General features: G+C 32.8%; 2 protein-coding genes across 2 annotated transcripts; both read right to left on the bottom strand.

The window, feature by feature from the left end:
- Nucleotides 1-556: 556 nt before the first annotated feature.
- Nucleotides 557-793, bottom strand: BDCG_17285 (uncharacterized protein; the record flags this gene model as incomplete). Its single annotated transcript, XM_045426427.1, has 1 exon — nucleotides 557-793. One exon carries the CDS (start codon nucleotides 791-793, stop codon nucleotides 557-559), a length of 237 nt encoding a protein of 78 aa, XP_045281639.1.
- Nucleotides 794-16,604: 15,811 nt separating this feature from the next.
- Nucleotides 16,605-17,001, bottom strand: BDCG_17286 (uncharacterized protein; the record flags this gene model as incomplete). The annotated part of the gene is made up of 2 exons (XM_045426428.1): nucleotides 16,605-16,844; nucleotides 16,882-17,001. 2 exons carry the CDS (start codon nucleotides 16,999-17,001, stop codon nucleotides 16,605-16,607), a joined length of 360 nt encoding a protein of 119 aa, XP_045281640.1.
- Between the last annotated feature and the right edge of the window lie 1,568 nt (nucleotides 17,002-18,569).

Raw genomic sequence — 18,569 nt, forward strand, 5'->3', positions numbered from 1 at the left:
TTCAATAGAAGTAAAAGAAGTGAAAGAAGTGAATTCAGAAGATATGATAATAATTTAAGAAAGATAATAATTTATTTTTAATAACTGATCACTGATGTGTATAAGAAGAATTAATATAAGAGAAAATAATCTTGTTTCTTAGCTTAGTTATAATTTTAGTACTAACTCAGATTAAATATTATTAATGTATAAAAGTAAATAAATAATCTTGATTAATCTCTGTCATATTTCTTGAAATATATTAATATTATGAAAGAGAGTATTATCAAATTACATTATCAGATAATATCATTAAAAATATATTAATATTGTGAATATCAATATTGAAAAAATGTTGATACTTATACATTATAGTGATTTGTGAATCATGATAGTTAAATATATATATATATATATATATCATTCCTGACTTGATTACAACTTGTACAATAATTTTTGAAAACTTAAAATCAATTTTAATTATTAATAATTAAAAACTTAAACTTATAACTAACTAATGTAAAAAGAAAAAAATCTACTTCTTCTCTTTCTCATTCTTCTTATCATTCTTTATAATTTACTTCTTATTCTTCTTCTTCTTCTTCTTCTCATCTGAGGTGATAATCATCTCAAAATCTCTCTTCACTATCTTCTCAGAGAAGAGTTTCTGCTGCTCTCTCTCAGTTAGATCAATCTGTGCCTCAAAATCCTGCATTTTCTGATCTGCTGCCTCAGGTTTCACCTCAGCAGTAAGCAGATTGACATGCTCAGAGAGCAGAGCTGTCTTCTCAATATTCTGAATCATGAAGTGCATTTGAGACCTGAACAAGGTCTCAATTCTCTTCTTCTCTGTCAGCTTCTGCTAATTAATTAGAGAACAGAAGTATTATTAAAAATCATTATCTCTCAATAAATAAAAAACTTATCAGTTTTAACTTCTTTATCTCTCACTTCAATATTCTCTCAATCTTCTTCTGTCACTGCTTATTTATAGTAACACTCTTCTTCTCTCTCTCTCTCTTTATCTTAGTTTTAAATCATTCTCAGAACTTCTTCTGATCTCATTACTACTGTATAAGACTCTTCACTATTTTCTTCTTCAATCTCTCACAGGTAGTGTCATTCACATTTTTTCTATACTTAGTTCAGTCTAAATCTATCAGAAGTGTTACTTAAAATCATTATTATTCTACTCTCTTACAGAGCCTCTTCAAGGCATTATAACATGTCTTACAATCTGTCTCTTCTCACTTAAACATCTTCTTCTTCTCTCTCTTTAATCTGTGACAGTGCTCACGCGTCTTGATGATTCACAGAACTGCAGAATATTTGAAGAGAGATAACATGATTAATTTCAGTAAGTGTTGAAGAGAGATAAAGGCAGAAGAGATGATAAGAAATAATAAAATAATAGTGATAATAATGATGATGATGATGATAATAATGATAATGATAGTGATGATAGTGATAATGATAATGATAATGATGATAATGAAAGAGAAAGTGCATTGAAATATATTACTGACTTATCAAATATAAAGAGACTCAAAGAAAATATTAACAGCTTTCAGTGATATACAGAAACAGCTACAGTGTTATATAGCAATATTATCTTTATTTAATACATGCACTGTTGATATTCTTTGTATACAGTTATTATATAATCTGTATCAGAGATACATGCAGAAAACAGATCTTTATTGCTAGAATAAATAATTACAGCAATTCTCTGTTTTTATATTATAAAGATAAGTTATTCTCATTTCTTTCTTCTCTCTTTTCTCTTCTTCAATCAATCACTAATTTCAAGCTGATATGAAAACTATTAAAACACTCTCAGAAACTCTCAAATTGAAGAGTATAGACTAATTAAATTTTAAATGTAGAAGAAATCAAATTATCTTCTACAGATTCAATTACTCACTCTGTCTTAAATAAAACAGCAGTCACATTCTCTTCTCTTCTCAATCAAATGAAACATGGCCCGCGAAAAGTGAGTACCATATCGGATTATAATGACCAATATGACCTCAGCACACAGAGCTGTATATACACAGTATATACTGAACTGAGAGACTGCATGAATTGCAAATCAGCAGCAGCATCTCAGAAAGAGCTATGTAGTGTGAAAAAGCTATAACTCTTAGCTATGTACATAGAGAGTGAATTGTCATAGTAAGTATATATGTATTGAAGTAATGCTTTTTGATAACACTCAGTCTCTGATATAATGAAAATAAAGTCTCTCTGTGAGATTCATTTCTATTAGAAGTCAGAAAATCTTATATTTCTCAAGATCATCTTCATATATCTTATCTGTAAAATCAATGAGAGAAATCATCAATTTCAGTATTCTGCTCTTGATATCATTCAAGTAGCAGCAGAGTTCACCCTGGCCACACTTTTTAAGTGTATATTTTCTAATTATTCACATTTATATAGATATATACTGATTATTTATTAGATAATGTTAGAATAATGACTTATTACACCTGTGTTACTCTCACTGTGAGAGATATACAGTTAATAATGAACATTGCAAAGACTCTGAGAAGTGAGTATTTTGAAGATACTGTGACTCTGTGATCTTGATTATTTTTTATTTTTATTTTTTATCTTTTTCTTTTTCTTTTCTTTTTTTTTTTTATTTTTCTTTCTCTTTCTGTCTTTTTTTTTCTTTCTCTTTCTGTCTTTTTTTTTCTTTCTCTTCTTTTTTTCTTTCTCTTTTTTTTTTTTTTTGTTGTGATTTTTTCTTGTTGTTTTATTTTTTATTTTTTTATTATTTTTTGTATTTTACATTTTTTTTTAATTAAAATGATATTAATTATGATCTGTGTTTAGAAAAGTAATAATATTTGATAATACTCTCTGTTGAATTTTCAACAAATGAGCACTATGTTATAATATTATGTAAGTAAGAAATGATTTCATGATCTCATTTAATGCCATTTTCAATAATGAGATCAGAATGAAAATGTGACTAAGAATTCAAACATATTTTTTATCTGAGACTAGATTTTTATTTGAAAAGTGAATCTGAAATCTTTAATATTTGAAATAACAGGATTTGAGATTAATGTGATGAACACAAACCATGATCAGAAGTAATACTTTTAGATAATATAACAACTGTAAAGTTTGATTCTGATCTCAGACACAGTCACACGGTCAGTCTACTCTTTATTTATTATGAAGATTGAAAATGCTCACGAAACTAAGTATTGATGAAGATGTCATCAGTTCATTAATCAATCAAGATTAGTATATCAATGAATGATTGAAGAATTACATGAGATAGAAGTTTCATTCATGAATAAAAGCATGTAAACTAGTGTTATGAATATCTGATAATATTATTAAATATCATGATATTTTATTCTGAGATACTGCTATGTAATAGAAAGTATTAGATTAATTACAGAGTATCTGACAGAGAAATACTTCTCTCATGACATTTATTTCTGACTTCAATATCAAGATTCTAAAAGTAGGTGATTAATCTTGACAGAATTGAATAAAGATTAGTATGCTTAAGAAGACATTAACTTTTGTAAGAGAGCTACGCCGAATAGATTAATATGATATTGATAAGTCTTATATAACAAAGAGAAAAATGTTAGAGAAGAAAAAGAAAGAGAAAGTGTGAGAATCAGTGATCAAAGTGAATGTTTATATATATATATGATGATATATGCAGTGAGGCTTCAGAGTGGAAGAATCTATACATGTTTGTAACAGCCGAGGATCAGTGATCAAGAATGGCTGAGAATCAGAGTATATGTATTCATATCAGCTGAGAATTGATAATTGAGAATGGCTGAGAATCAGAGTATACACATTCAAGAATGAAGTAGTTGAAATCTGTGAAGTGTAATAAAATAGTCTATATAATTGATTGAGTGCAGCCTGTCACATTAGTCTCTCTCTTTTAGAAGCAGTTCTTATCAGTCAAGAACTGCTGTTTCAGATAACACAGAACTCAGAGTTCAAATTGATTGATTATAGCTGACTCATTTCACAAGATATTATCAGCTGCAGCTGTGTGATCTCTTATTGAGAATATCTTCAATTTCTCACTCAAGCTCATTATCTTCTTCTATGATTTCTGACAGTTGTCAGTCAGAAGTCAGTTGAGAAGAAAATGAGTCAGTGACAGTATAATGAAACAAGATTTTATAAAAGACATTATAAATCTCTGATGATATGTTAAGACAGTAGTTGTGACTATGTAGAACTTCTATCACTTTATACCTGACATGGGAATAATCTAGTATACAAGATGAATGTGTGATTTGTATATTCTTGAGAGTCAATTATACAAGGTCTTCTATCTTATACTGCTTTGTGAGATCTTGTCAGATATTAATTCAATCTTCTTGATCTTATTTCACAGTCATCATGAAGGTCTCTGCTCAGTAACAGATGTCTTAAAGCTTTATTACTATATTATCAGTGATCTGAATCAGACTGCAGAAGTTTAGTGTGAACTGTGTAATCTCTAGAAGATTCAACACTTTCATATGATATTTATATGTAAGAAAGAATGAGCTTATATCTGTTAAAATAGTATCTTGACTATTAATAGTGATCTCTGTGTGTAGAAGAAGATCATATTAATTATCTTGTAAGTAATTACAGAACTTATGAAGATAATTCTTCACAGTCTGAATTATTCATTCTGATATACTATCAGTCTCAGAGTGATAGACAGTTGATAAACAGTGTATAATCTTGAGAACTTGACAGATTCTTATTCAGAGAATGCTCATGAATTGACAGTCTTGATCTGATACTATAGATCTCAGTAATTCATACATCTAATAGAACAGACTCTGTAGAAAAGCTTCAGTGACTTATTCAGCATTTATCTTATTACAAGATTTTAATATTACATCTTTACTTAGTTAGTTAACAATAATCAGAATGTTCTTATAACTCTTACTCTTAGATAGATTAACAGTGAAGTTAATCACTACATCTTATCAGATTCTATCAGAGATATTAAGTGATTTCAGTAGATCTTTTCTACAGTTCTTTTATAAGATATCAGAAGAACAGTAGTTACAGTTTCAGACAAAGTGTCTGATACTGTTTAATATCTCAGGTCAGTAGAACTCTCAGAAGATTATTCTATACAGTTGTTCACAGTCTGAATAATCAGTTATACACAAATCATGCATCTCTTGTATTATTCAGGTGTGTAAGAATTTGAAGTAAGAAACTCAGCATTATTTATGAAATTGTAGAGTGTTATTGTCATTGATTGAATCTTCTGAGATATTAATTCTTATATGTAGTTCTGGGAAAAATTGAGATACTTCTTGATATACTGCTTTGATAAGTGCTTGGAGAAGTTCATCAGTTTGAGCTGTTATATACTACAATTTATTCAGTGTAGATCTGAAGAATGTTCTGATCAGTGAAGTATGTATAGTTTCATAAGTGATCTTATTATGATCAACTAATATCTTCAAATTCAAGAGTCAGTGTTCTCAATTCATTCAGTGTGTATCTGTTATATCAGACAGTATATCTTATTCTCATTGTGAGAGAGCATCTGTCATCAAGTTCTGACTATCAGAGCAGTAGTGTATTGTAAAATGAAAGTAACTTAGAAACTCAGATCATTGTATCTATCATTTAATGAGTTTACAGATTATTATGAAGTATTTGAGATTCTTATAATCTGTGATTATCTTAAATTTGAACACACTTTGAAGTTTGAAGTCTCATTCTTCTAGAAAGTGTATAATTGTGAGAAGTTTCTTATCATAGAGCTTATAATTGCATTCAGCAGAACTCAGTTTCTTAGACATGAAGATGCATGATTGTAGAATATCTTCATTATCATATTGTAATATAGCTTCTTCTATGACATAGTTAGAGAAGTCAGCTTCAATGACTGTCTTATAATCAGAATTGAATGTTATCAGCAGAGAGATGTTAATGAATATCTTATTCATCTGTGTAAATGCAGCTTCAGTGTTCACTGATCATTGAAATACTAAGTTCTTTTTAGTGAGCTCTGTAAGTAATCTCACAATATCTGAGAAGTTTTATATAAATTGCTGATAGAAGTTAGCAAATTCAATGAAGCTTTGTACATCTTTCACAGTGTGTGAAGCTTTTCATTCAAGAATGACAGAGATCTTCTCAGAATTCATTCAAATTCTCTTATCAGCTTCTATGATGAAATCTAAGTATTTAGTACTCTTAACTTTGAAATCACACTTATCAATATTAATTGATAGTTCTGCTTCTTATAGTTATTGTAATACTCTTCATACATACTCTTGATATTTCTTTCTGAATTCATTGATGAAGATGAGAATGTTATCTAGATAAGTAAATGCAAATTCATTAAGAAAGTCTCAGAGTGCTCAGTTGATATACTTCTGAAATGTACTGAGAGTATTGATCAGTCTAAAGAGTGTGACTACTCATTCAAAGAGATTATAACATGTTTAAAATGCAGTAAGTCATTCATCTTCTTCAGTAATATGAATCTTATGAAACACAGTGATGATATCTAACTTTGTAAATTATTGAACTTGCCTGATATATGCTAAGATTTTATTGATAAGAGATAAGAGATAATGATCTTTCTTTATCAATCTGTTCAGACCTTGATAGTTCACACAGAATTGAAGTTCTTCACCTGATTTCTTTGTAAAATGAATAGAAGCTGCAGCAGAAGAGTTGCTAATATATATATATCTCTTATTTAACAGATTATTGAGTGTCTTCTGAAGAAGAAGAAGTTTATCTTGAGACATATTACAGAGACAGTCTTATGATGATTCAGAGTTCTTATCATTCTGCTTCTCTAACTTGATACTGTGATCTATTTCTAGATCTTGTAAAAGGGATAAATTTGTAATGTTAACTTGTCAGAAGATATCTAGGTATTTATAATATTATTAAGAGAGTTTTGTATGAGAATCTGTTATTATAGTATGAGATAACTTCTCTAAAGCTTTCTTAATATTGATCAGACTGGCAGAATAGATTGATACATAGTCTTACTATTAATGATTTTATTGATGATTTTGATAACTTCTTTTTCAGAGTATTTTGTAAGCATTGACAGAGATCTGTGTAAGGTTCATGATCTTGTAAATATTATCTTCATGAATTCTATCATTGTTGAGAAATATCAAGCTTCTGTTTTAAGTATTTAACAAGATGCCTTGTTCTGATAGTCAGATAAGTCCTAACATAAGATTATAATTAAGATTATTAACTTTATAAGCATAAACATCTTCATGCTGATATTCTTTAACATCTATATTTAATTTTATCATGTAATAGATGCAAACATTCTTTGAATCATTAAATTCTGTGAGAAGTCAGAGTTTTAATAAGAGAATACACTAAAGATTATAATATCTTATGACTGAAGATTTTATCATTACATAGTAACATAGACTGCTGTCTATCATAGCTTTCATATTATAGATATTATTAATCACAGTAGATATAAGAATTGTATTCATCATCATTTTCTCTTCAAATTATTGTTATCTGATCTTATTAAGCTTCTGTTTGTGAATTTAAATAGAAGCTAATCTTTTCCCTGTTTTATCAGAGTATTCTTATAGTTATCTTCTGAATTGTTCTCTAATGTAATGTGATTGATGCAGACAGACACTGATTCATTCTTTGAGTAAGAAGATACATGACAGTTGAAAGCAATGTGCTCTGATCAGTTACAGTTAATACACACTTCTCATTAACATTGATCAGTGACTTCTTTAAGAGTGATTTCAGAAACTTAAAAGCCTGTTCAGACAGCGGAGATTCTTGTTTATATATAGATATTTAAGTCTACTCAATTCATGATATCTGTATCATTATTATTCTTTAGTGCAGGTGTATAAGTGACTGAGATGTAATATCTTCTATCACTGTTCTGTATACTCTTAAGCTTGATTAGATGATTATTCAATGTCTGAAGCTGTGTGCAGAAGTCTTCATAAGTTGAGTCTTTGTTTACACTTATAAGAGTCTGTAAGAGTTTGAAAGTTAATGTCTTCTTAAGTATACTAATCTTTATTTAATCCTCTCAAGATTGATCACCTGCTTCTAAGATTTTGATGTCAAAGTCAGGGATGAATATTATAAGAGGACTATTTCTCTGTCAGATGCTCTGTAATCAATCTAACACTTTCTATTATATAACAGTGTCTTGAAACAGAAGATCAAGATATTTGATAATATTATCAGATGTTTGTAACACTGATTCACATGCTTTTATTCATGAGCGAAACTTCTGTTTCATGTGATTCTTCAATTATTCATTGATATATCAATCTTGATTGATTAGTGAACTGATGACATCTTTATTCACACTCAGTTTTGTGAGCATTTTCATTCTTCATGATGAGTAGAGAGTGAGATCAGAAGTATTGAAATATACAGAAGCATCTAAACATTCTTTCAGTACTTTTGTAGATGCTGAAGTTGTATGAGTTAATTGTTGAATTTCTTCATATTAAAGCTGTTAAGTGACATGCATGTCAGCTATCTGTTATTATTATAGTTTCAACATTGCTCAGAGTCACTGTGATATTATATCTATGCTCATACTTGAGAGTTCTCTCATATTATTATTAGACATAATTATATTGTTTATCAGATGTATGATATCTATGAAATCTGAAGAAGTGTAATTGTATGAATATCTTATATATCTGAGTGTCAGAACTCTCAGATCTTTCACTGACATTCTCTTATAAAATCGTATTACAGAGTCAGAGTGACTGATAAGTAAGCTTCTATCTAAGAACTCAGTGTCTGCTTAACTGTTTCTCTTTCTTATATATTATTATATGTTCAGATATCTCTCAATGAATAATCATTTCTAATGAGAAGATAATGCATGAATAATTATTTCTAATAAGAAAATAATGAACATTTTTCTAGTGTAAGAGATCTACACTGAATAGATTAATATGATATTGATAGATCTTATATAATAAAGAGAAAAACATTAGAGAAGAAAAAGAAAGAGAAAGTATGAGAATCAGTGATTAAAGTGAATATTTATACATGTATATGACAATGTACATAGTGAGGCTTCGGAGCAGAAGAATCTATACGCGTTCGTGATAGACTGGTCACTGAGATCATGAATTTCACATTTGATTCTATTCAATCTGATCTCATACATTTCTTAGAATGAATTCTGCTGAGACTAGTCATTAAAAAAACATGCAAAGTAACTATATATCAGATCTTAAAATGAAATCATGACTTGAAAAAAATAAGAAAGTAATCTTATTTAGTCTCATTGAGTCTCATTCTTGATATAAAGTTACTATTTTTAGACATTTTAAGGTTTTTTTTAAACTATTTTTAATTTTTTAAAAAGTAATGCTTTTTGATAACACTTCAATGAGATTTAAAGTCATTTAAAGCAATAAAAATAATTTAAATTGAGAAGTGAAAATCATGATCTCATTTGAAAAATATAATAAGAGTAGACAGTAAGTCTCACTGAGACAGTATGAGACTACTATCTAATGTTAAAACCATGTAATGGGATCAGTTGAATTGGTAATGAGACTATCAAAAAATCTGGTCCTGGTCCCAGACACGGTCACACGGTCAGTCTAGTTCGTGGCGGCCGAGGATCGGCGATCGAGAATGGCCGAGAATCGGAGTGTACGCGTTCAAGAATGAAGTGGTTGGAATCTGTGAAGTGTAACGGAATAGTCTATATGATTGATCAGGCGCAGCCCGTCACAACTTTCAAACTCTTACAGACTCTTATAAGTGTAGATGAAGACTTCACTTATAAAGACTTCTGCATATATCTCTGAATATTGAATAACTGTCTTATCAAGCTCAAGAGTATACAGAACAGTAGTAGAAGATATTACATTTCAATCACTTATACATCTACACTGAAGAATAATAACAATGTAGATATTATAAACTGAGTAGACTTAAATATTCATATATAAGCAAGAGTTTTCATTATCTGAACAGACTTCTGAATCTCTGAGATTACTTCTGAAGAAGTCACTGATTAATGTTAATAAGAAGTGTATATTAGCTGTAACTGATCAGAACATATTACTTTGAACTACTAATCAGTCTACATATCTTCTCACTTAAAGAATGAATCAGTATCAGTTCATGTCAATCATATTATATTGAAGAAGAATTCAGAAGGTAACTATAACAATACTCTGATAAAATAGAGAAAAGATTAGCTTCTGTTCAAATTTATAAACAGAAGCTTAAAGAGATCAGATGATAATAATTTAAAGAGAAAATAATAATAAATATAATTCTTGTATCTACTGTAATAGATAACATGTATAATATGAAAGTCATGATAGACAGTGATCTATGTTATTATATAATGATTAAATCTTCAGTTGTAAGATATTATAATCTTCAGTATATCTTCTTATTAAAACTCTGACTTCTTACAGAATTTAATGATTTAAAAGACATTTACACCTGTTAAATAATGAAACTAAATATAGATGTCAGAGAATATCAATATGAAGATGCTTATATATATAAAGTTGATAATCTCGACTATAATCTTATGCTAGAACTTGTCTAACTATCTGAACAAGGCATCTTATTAAATACTTAAAACAGGAGCTTAATATTCTCTAACAATGAATAGATGAAATGAAGATAATATTCACAAGACTATAAATCTTACACAGATCTCTGTCAACAATTATAAAATACTCTGAAAAAGAAGTCATTGATGAGACTACTAACAAAGTCACTGATAGCAGAATTATATAATAATCTATTTTATCAGTCTGACTGATATTAAGAAAGCTGTAGAGAAATTATTCTATAGTATAATAATAGATTTTTATACAAAACTTTCTTAATAATATTATTAATATCTAGATGTCTTTTAACAAGATAATAATGTTATAAATCTACTTTTCTTACAAGGTTCTGTAAGAAATCCCGCTCCTCGCGGATCCTTTACCCCTATTCCTATCTCTCACATAACCAATAGGGCTAGCGGCCCTTGACTACACACAACTATATAGACTGGAGTTCGCGAATACTATTCACAACTCAGCTTGAATGCTATTATATATTTAATCTCTACATTTATCTTTCTACTGCGAACACTTCTAGTAGTTAACAGTACATATCACATCAAGCTACAAACACCTGAATAATCACCTGTGAGCACTTATTCTTACATTTCAAGCTCAGTCAGTCAGCAACCATCTGTTATGACTGAAAGAACTAGAAACTCGCATGCTCCAACCCCTGCGAACCCTACTGCAGGCACTCAGAAGCAGCCACTCAAACCATGGATAACCCCCGTGGAAGAAGTCTCAGAGGACTTATCAATCACTCGCAGGACATCATTCTCTGCATCTGTGACAGGAAAACCCTCTGAACTCACAAATGAACCAATCTCAGTGAAGAACATTCTTGAGCATCTTTCACAGGACCAAGCTATTTTTCTACAAGGAATGCTTACTGCCTGCAAACACTCTTGAACTGAGTTCCTAGACATGATCTTCAGAGACACCTGCAAACTGAAAAGAAACTTTCTCAAGCTGTAATCACTTAAGGCCATCTATTGAATCACAATCTATAAAAGCTTTTGTGAGTTTGCATTTGAAATTGACTTGCAAGCCCGGCTGTGTGACATGAAAGATGAAGAAGCTGTCATCTACATGATGACAGGCCTCTATTACACTGAAGCCAAGAACTGACTGAATTATCTAGAGAATGATCATGAGAGATTCTGATGATCTGTTCTCAAGACCTATCTAGAGAACAAGTTGAGAAACTCTGCAAGCTGAACAGAGAATACCTGAACTGTAATCATCAATATTAGAAAAAGAGGTAAGAAATCTGATGAAGACTACTCACAGCACTTCATGAAATTGTGACATGAATTGAGATCTGTGGAAACAGGGCCCTGGAACAAGACCTGGATGATGATGTTTATGAAGAGGCTGAATAAAGGTATGCAGGACAAGCTCATTGAGCAAGGCTCTAAGCCCTTGACTCTGGAGGAACTGATGACTCTCATTCATCACTTGTGAATCACTGTGAGAGCCACAGACCTGTGAAGAGTGAATCATCAACTGGCCCCGCGAGGGCCAGGACAACAGAGGACAGATTTGTCAGGAAAAGATGACAAGACACAGAGAGATTCATGTCTGACTGCTGAGCAGAGAGAGAGAGCTTCACAAGCTTCTGTGAACAGAGTGCACAATAGAGAGATTAAGAAAAAGAAACTCTGCTTCATCTGTTCTAAATCAGAACATCTTCACACAAACTGTCTGAACAAATCAAAATAGAAATTTGAGAGATTGCAGACAGAGTCAGCAACAGCCTTCTTAAGAGTCTTGAAGCTGACACCTGAATCTGTTGCTCTCTCAATGAAAATGCTTGCTCACAGAGAGAGATCACACCGCGGTGCTGCTGCCTCACAAGCATGAGAAGCATTGATAAACTCAGAATCTCAGGTCACTGTGATGTCTCTAAAGCTCACAGAGCAAATGAGTTGAAAGATGAAGACTGAGAACCTGCTCTTGCAACAAGCAGAGTGTGAGAACTCAGACCTGAGAGCTAAGAGACTTATAAGAATCATCTTTGAATTGCAAGATCTCTCTGAAACCTGGAGAAGATTTACAGAAACTGTGATTATCACAGACATCACAGATGACATGTATTTGAGACTTGCATGACTTCAAAGACACAATCTGCACATAGCTGTTCACAAGTCAGGTTTATACTTTTGATCAGTGTTGACAGACTCACTCACAGAGATAGAAGCAGTTGATGCTGCAGAGTTGATTAGAGAAGACAAGTTCATCTATGTGATGACTTTGCAAGTATCTGAGAATCTTGTGATCATGAAAACTGAGCTTCAGATATCAGAGAAATACTGAGATCTCACAGAGATGTTCAGCTCAGCTAAGGCAGCTGAGCTTTCTTCTCACTGTGAGAAGAATCTGACAATAGATTTGATAGAAGGACAGAAACCCTTCTGAGAATCAATCTATAAGCTCTTCCATCATGAGACAGAGGCCTTGCAGACCTATGTGAAGAAGAATCTGAAGAATGACTTTATTCAATCTTCACAGGCCTTCACAGGAGCCTCTGTGATATTCATGAAGAAGAAGAATGAAGATCTCAGATTGTGTGTAGACTACTGTGACCTGAACTCCAAGACAATAAAGAGCTACTACTTCCTGCCTCTGATTGAGAATGTGATCAACTGTCTCACAGAAGCTGTCATATTCACATAACTGAATATGATCAATGCATATACACAGCTGTGAATACAGTCTGAAGATGAATGAAAGACTGTCTTTAGAACTGCACTGAGATTGTTTGAATATCTAGTGATGTCTTTTGATCTGACTAATATTCTCATAGCATTTCAGTCTTTCATCAACAAAACACTTTGTGCATATCTGAATGTCTTCATGATAATATATCTGAATGATGTGATGATGTACTTCATGAAGAAGGAAGAACACACTGAGCATGTGCAAAGTGTGTTGAAGGCCTTAGATGAGGCAGAACTGTATATTAAGCTTGTAAAGTACAACTTCAGTGTCTGCTGAATTAATTTCCTAGAATATGTAATCACTGTGGATGATATTCAGATGAAACCTTCACAGATTGAGACTATTCTATCATGATCAGAGTCAACTAGTATTCATGAGATTCAGATCTTTCTGAGCTTTGTGAATTTCTATAGATGATTTATCTTTGCATTTGTAAGGATTTCCTTGACCCTTACAGACATGCTGAAGAATGAAAACAAGAAGAAGTCATTCTATGAATAAAGAATGAAAAGGTTATTGAGAAGGGAGAACTGTGAGAACTTTCTTATCTCAGAAGCTCACAGGGTCTTTGCAAGATTGAAACAGACATTCACAGATACAGTGATACTGTTCCACTTTAATCTCTTGCTCTTAACCAGATTGAAGACAGATATCTTCTTCTTTACAATTTCAGGAATAGTCTTGCAACTACAGTCAAATGAGAACTGGGTTTCAGTGACCTTTTTCTTGTGAAAGATGCAACTCACAGAGATCAACTATGACATTCATGATCAGAAGCTTCTCATGATAGTGAAATTCTTCTATCACTGATATCACTACTTCAAGAACCTTGTGACAGTGATTACTGTTAGAACTGATCATAACAGCTTATAACAGTTTGCTTCAATCAAGAAACTCTCATAACAGTAGGTTCACTGAGCTCAGAGACTGAGTGAGTTCTGGTTCAAGATAGAACATATCAAGAGAACTAAGAACTCAGTGAACAGACTCTCTCACAGACTAGACTATATTAAGAAGGCCAGAATGATAGACACAGAGAGACTAGAGAAGGCAGAAAAGCTTTGCAGAATGCTCAGACTGAGTGTTATGAAGAGATTGACTGAAGAGTCTCTCAATTCCCTGTGAGAGAAGAGGGAGAAGAGAGAGAAGAAGCCTGTGCAACTACTCTCTGTAACACTGAGAGTCAACACTCTGAGAATCTCTGCAAGGATTCTTGAAGAGAGTACCTATAATCTGAAGAGTTTGCAGGCTTTGAGAAGCACTGTAGAAGACCTGGTGCAAGAAGAAACAGAGCATAAGTCTTTGTAAGATCTTCTATTCAGATTGTCTGAACTGCAACTGAAGAATGAATATGCTCAGTATATTTGAAAACTGCTCACAGCAGAGACCAACCCTGCAGAAACAAAGAATTGAAGAGACTTAAATAATCTCTTGTGAAGAGAGAGCTGGATTTATGTGCCTGTGAATGAGTTTCTATATATAGAACTCATTAAAAGACATCATGACTCTTCTCTAGCAGGTCATTTTACAGACACTAGAACTCATGAGCTGCTTGTAAGAAAATACTTCTGACTGAAGATGTGAGAACTTGTGAAGAAGATAATGAATTCTTGTGCTGTTTGTCAGGGTTCGCGGGTAGTGCAGTCCAGGTCATATGAAGAACTTACTCCTCTATTCATTCTGCAGGAACCTTGAGAATAGCTAGAAATGAATGCTCTTATGAGCCTCTCTGAAAACAAGAACATATATGATGCCTGCTTTGACAGTGTGCTGGTGATAGTGAATTACTTTACTAAGATGACACACTTTATACTCACTCATAAGAACTTGAAGTCAAAGAATTTGATTCATATCTTTGTCTGCAATGTGATTCAATTGCATGAGTTGTCTATAAACATTATCTCAGACAGAGAATCAATCTTTGCAGAAGAGTTCTAATCTGATCTGATAACTATACTGAAGATCTTGTGAGATCTAAGCATGACTTTTCATTAACAGACAGATGATCAGACAGAACATCTGATGAGTATATTGAAACAGTATCTGTAATGCTTTGTCAATTACAATCAGAATGACTGAGTGCATTGATTATCACTCACAGAGTTCATGTACAACAACTCAAAGCATGTCAGCACAGATAAAACCCTCTTTGAGATGCTCACTGAGACTCATCTGCAGATGATCTTGATGAACCTGTGAGAGTACACTATAGAGTGTGATGATGTCTGTGAATGAGCTGAGAGAATTCAGAAGATTCAGGAGAAAGCCTGTGAATTCTTGAGAAAGACTCAAGAGTATCAGAAGAGATACTATGACTTCAAGCATATTATAAAGAGTTTCAAGAAAGATGATAGAGTCTGACTGAGTCTAGAAAACATCATCACACAGAGATCTAGCAAGAAGCTGAATCTCTTGTAAACAGAGTCTTGCAAGATTGTGAAGAAAGTTAGCTCACAGTTCTACAGATTGAAACTGTCACCTGAGTTGCAGATGTATAATATTTTTCATGTCTCTTTACTCTGTAAATATAAGGAATTCTCAGGAGAGAACTCTGTGACTCATCACTCTGTTCATGAAGCACTAGAGAGTGAAAGAGAATATCAGGTTAAAGAGATTATTAACTCAGAGAAGTGAGATTGTGAGCTCTGATTCAAGGTTCAGTGATAAGAGTATTCTGACAAGATGAATGAGTTCACTTAAGAATCATTCAGACAGATAAGATATCTGCAGAAGCTGAGACATGACTTTCATACTGTGAATTCTAACAAGTCAGAATGATGTGATCTTCACTAAGAATCTGATTGTGATAAAGATATTAACACTGTCATTTGCAAATCCTAGTCTATAAGATGATGAGTTTCTACTGAGATGAACAGTCTGCAGTGTACACAAGAAAAGAAGAAAACATGTTCTTATTAAAACTAAAAAACAAGAAAATAAACAGGGCTGTGAATGCAATTTAGAGATTAATAAAGAAAAAATAAAGAAAACTCACACTCATATTATCAATATCTGTGACACTCAATCTCTTCACAACTATCAATTTTTCTCTTCAAAGGAGCAGAGAGTATCATATTCATAGTACAGACAATTGTTACATTTGACATGAAGACTGTCAGAAATGCACAGACTTCAGAGAAGCTGAACACCAGGGTGTGCACAGTTGCAGCAGGGCCTTGGAGACTGGTCATCTATGTATGTGACTAGATATTTCTTACAAAGCTGTGTTCACTCTCTCAGTTGTGCTGAAGTATTCAGCCTGAAAACAATGAGAACACAGAGAGAGAGCTCATCTGCCCAGGTCAACTCCTGTCATGAATTCATGGCATTCACATTGTCTTGATTACCCGGATTTTGCGGGTACCCGGGGACCCATCTCCCATTGACAATGGGATTGCAGAAATGCGCCGCGGCGCGAGGACCATTGACAGGGAACCTAGGCATATTTGCATATGCCTGGTCAGAGATTGTGCGGGCAGGGAGGGGGTGGTTGTAGGCCTGCAGGGCTGCAGAAGACACTGACAACACTGAGAGCTTTGCAAGAACTGTCAGCTAGGATCTGTAAGGAATTACTTATGAGAAGACTTACAGCAAAGAAAGGGACTGCACTGCTTGAAGCCAGGGACTGGTCTGGGGGAGGAATGAGGTGAGCCGCTGGCCTGAAGATCAGGTGTGATGGTGAGGCTGAGGAGGATGAAGGCGCGGTCATGGGCGGCAGTGCCCCTGCTCCATCAGCCAGTAAAAAGTGATCAGAGGAGTTGCAGAGACACCCACAAGAAGCTTGACAGCAGCCAGACATTGTTTATGAAGATGTTGAAATTGAAAAAATTTTTATTCTTGAGAAGTTCTTGAATCAATACACAGACATTGTCAGAAATACTCTCTCTCTGTTATCTAAGTGAAAACACTTCACAGATGAATGAGAATACTCACAGTTTATGAGAATAGAAGCTGTTACAGAAAAAGAGAAAAGAAGATGAGATTCTGTGAACAGATCTGGAATATTTATACTACTCTAGAGAGATTTGCTTACACTGTGAGTGATTCTGTGAAACAGTCAGATCACTCTAGTAAACAAGAATGATTGTGAATTGCAGGCCTGAATCTTTCTATGTGACTACAAAGAGTGATTGCAGACTGTGAATATCTTGATTCTACAATTCTACAGAGTTGATGAAAGAATGGAAAATTCCTCACAATTCTACAGTGTCAAAGAGCAATGATTTATGAGAATGAATGAAAGATCAACTTGCAAATGTTTCTCTTTGATGAGGATGATCTCACAGAGAGTGATTCATCTGTGAGATGAATCTGTGTAATGATCACACAAGAATCTCATGAAAATGATTGAGAGTCAACCAGAACTCTTCTGTATGAAAGATGTGAGATGAATCTGTGTGATAGTCAGAGAAGAATCTGTAGATTACAAAGAATCTCACAGAACAAGAAACTGAGTGACAGACTCTTTTCTCTTTATGATAACAAGGGATTTTTCCTCACTGAGGTTTTTTATAGATGTGAAGGGTTTTTAGTGAGTATCACTGCAGTGCTGAGCTGACTATGAAGTCACTCAGTGAAAGGCTTCGCAGACGAAGCCTTAGAGAGAGAGGGATATGTAAGAAATCCCACTTCTCACAGATTCTTTACCCCTATTCCTATCTCTTGCATAATCAATAGGGCTAGCGGCCCTTGGCTACACACAACTATATAGACTGGAGTTCGTGAATACTATTTATAACTCAGCTTGAATGCTATTATACATTTGACCCCTACATTTATCTTCCTACCATGAACACTTCTAGTAGTTAACAGTACATATCACACCAAGCTGCAAACACCTGAATAATCGCCTGCGAGCACTTATTCTTACAGGTTCAGAAGTGAATCACAGTATCAAGTTAAAAAAGAAGAATAATAAGAACTTTGAATTATTATGAGATCTTCTTTATAATATGTCTCAAGATAAACTTCATCTTCTTTGAAAGATACTCAATGATCTATTATTATTATTATTATTCTTCAATCATAGATGTATGCAGTCAGAGACTATAATATCTATCTCAGAACTTTTAGTTCTCAGGGTTTTTCCTATATCTATGAAGTTAACTATTATATATTCACCAATTTCAGATATACAAAATCAGAAAATTCCAGCTCAGAATACAAAAACTGTTTATAAATTACAGTATTTTAACATCTTCTGATACTTTCAAATCATTTGACAATATCATGACAAAAGAAAAGAGAACACAGTCTTAAAGATAGACACATTAAATA

This window comes from Blastomyces dermatitidis, assembly GCF_000003525.1.
Source record: "Blastomyces dermatitidis ER-3 genomic scaffold supercont1.6, whole genome shotgun sequence".
NCBI lineage: Eukaryota > Fungi > Ascomycota > Eurotiomycetes > Onygenales > Ajellomycetaceae > Blastomyces > Blastomyces dermatitidis.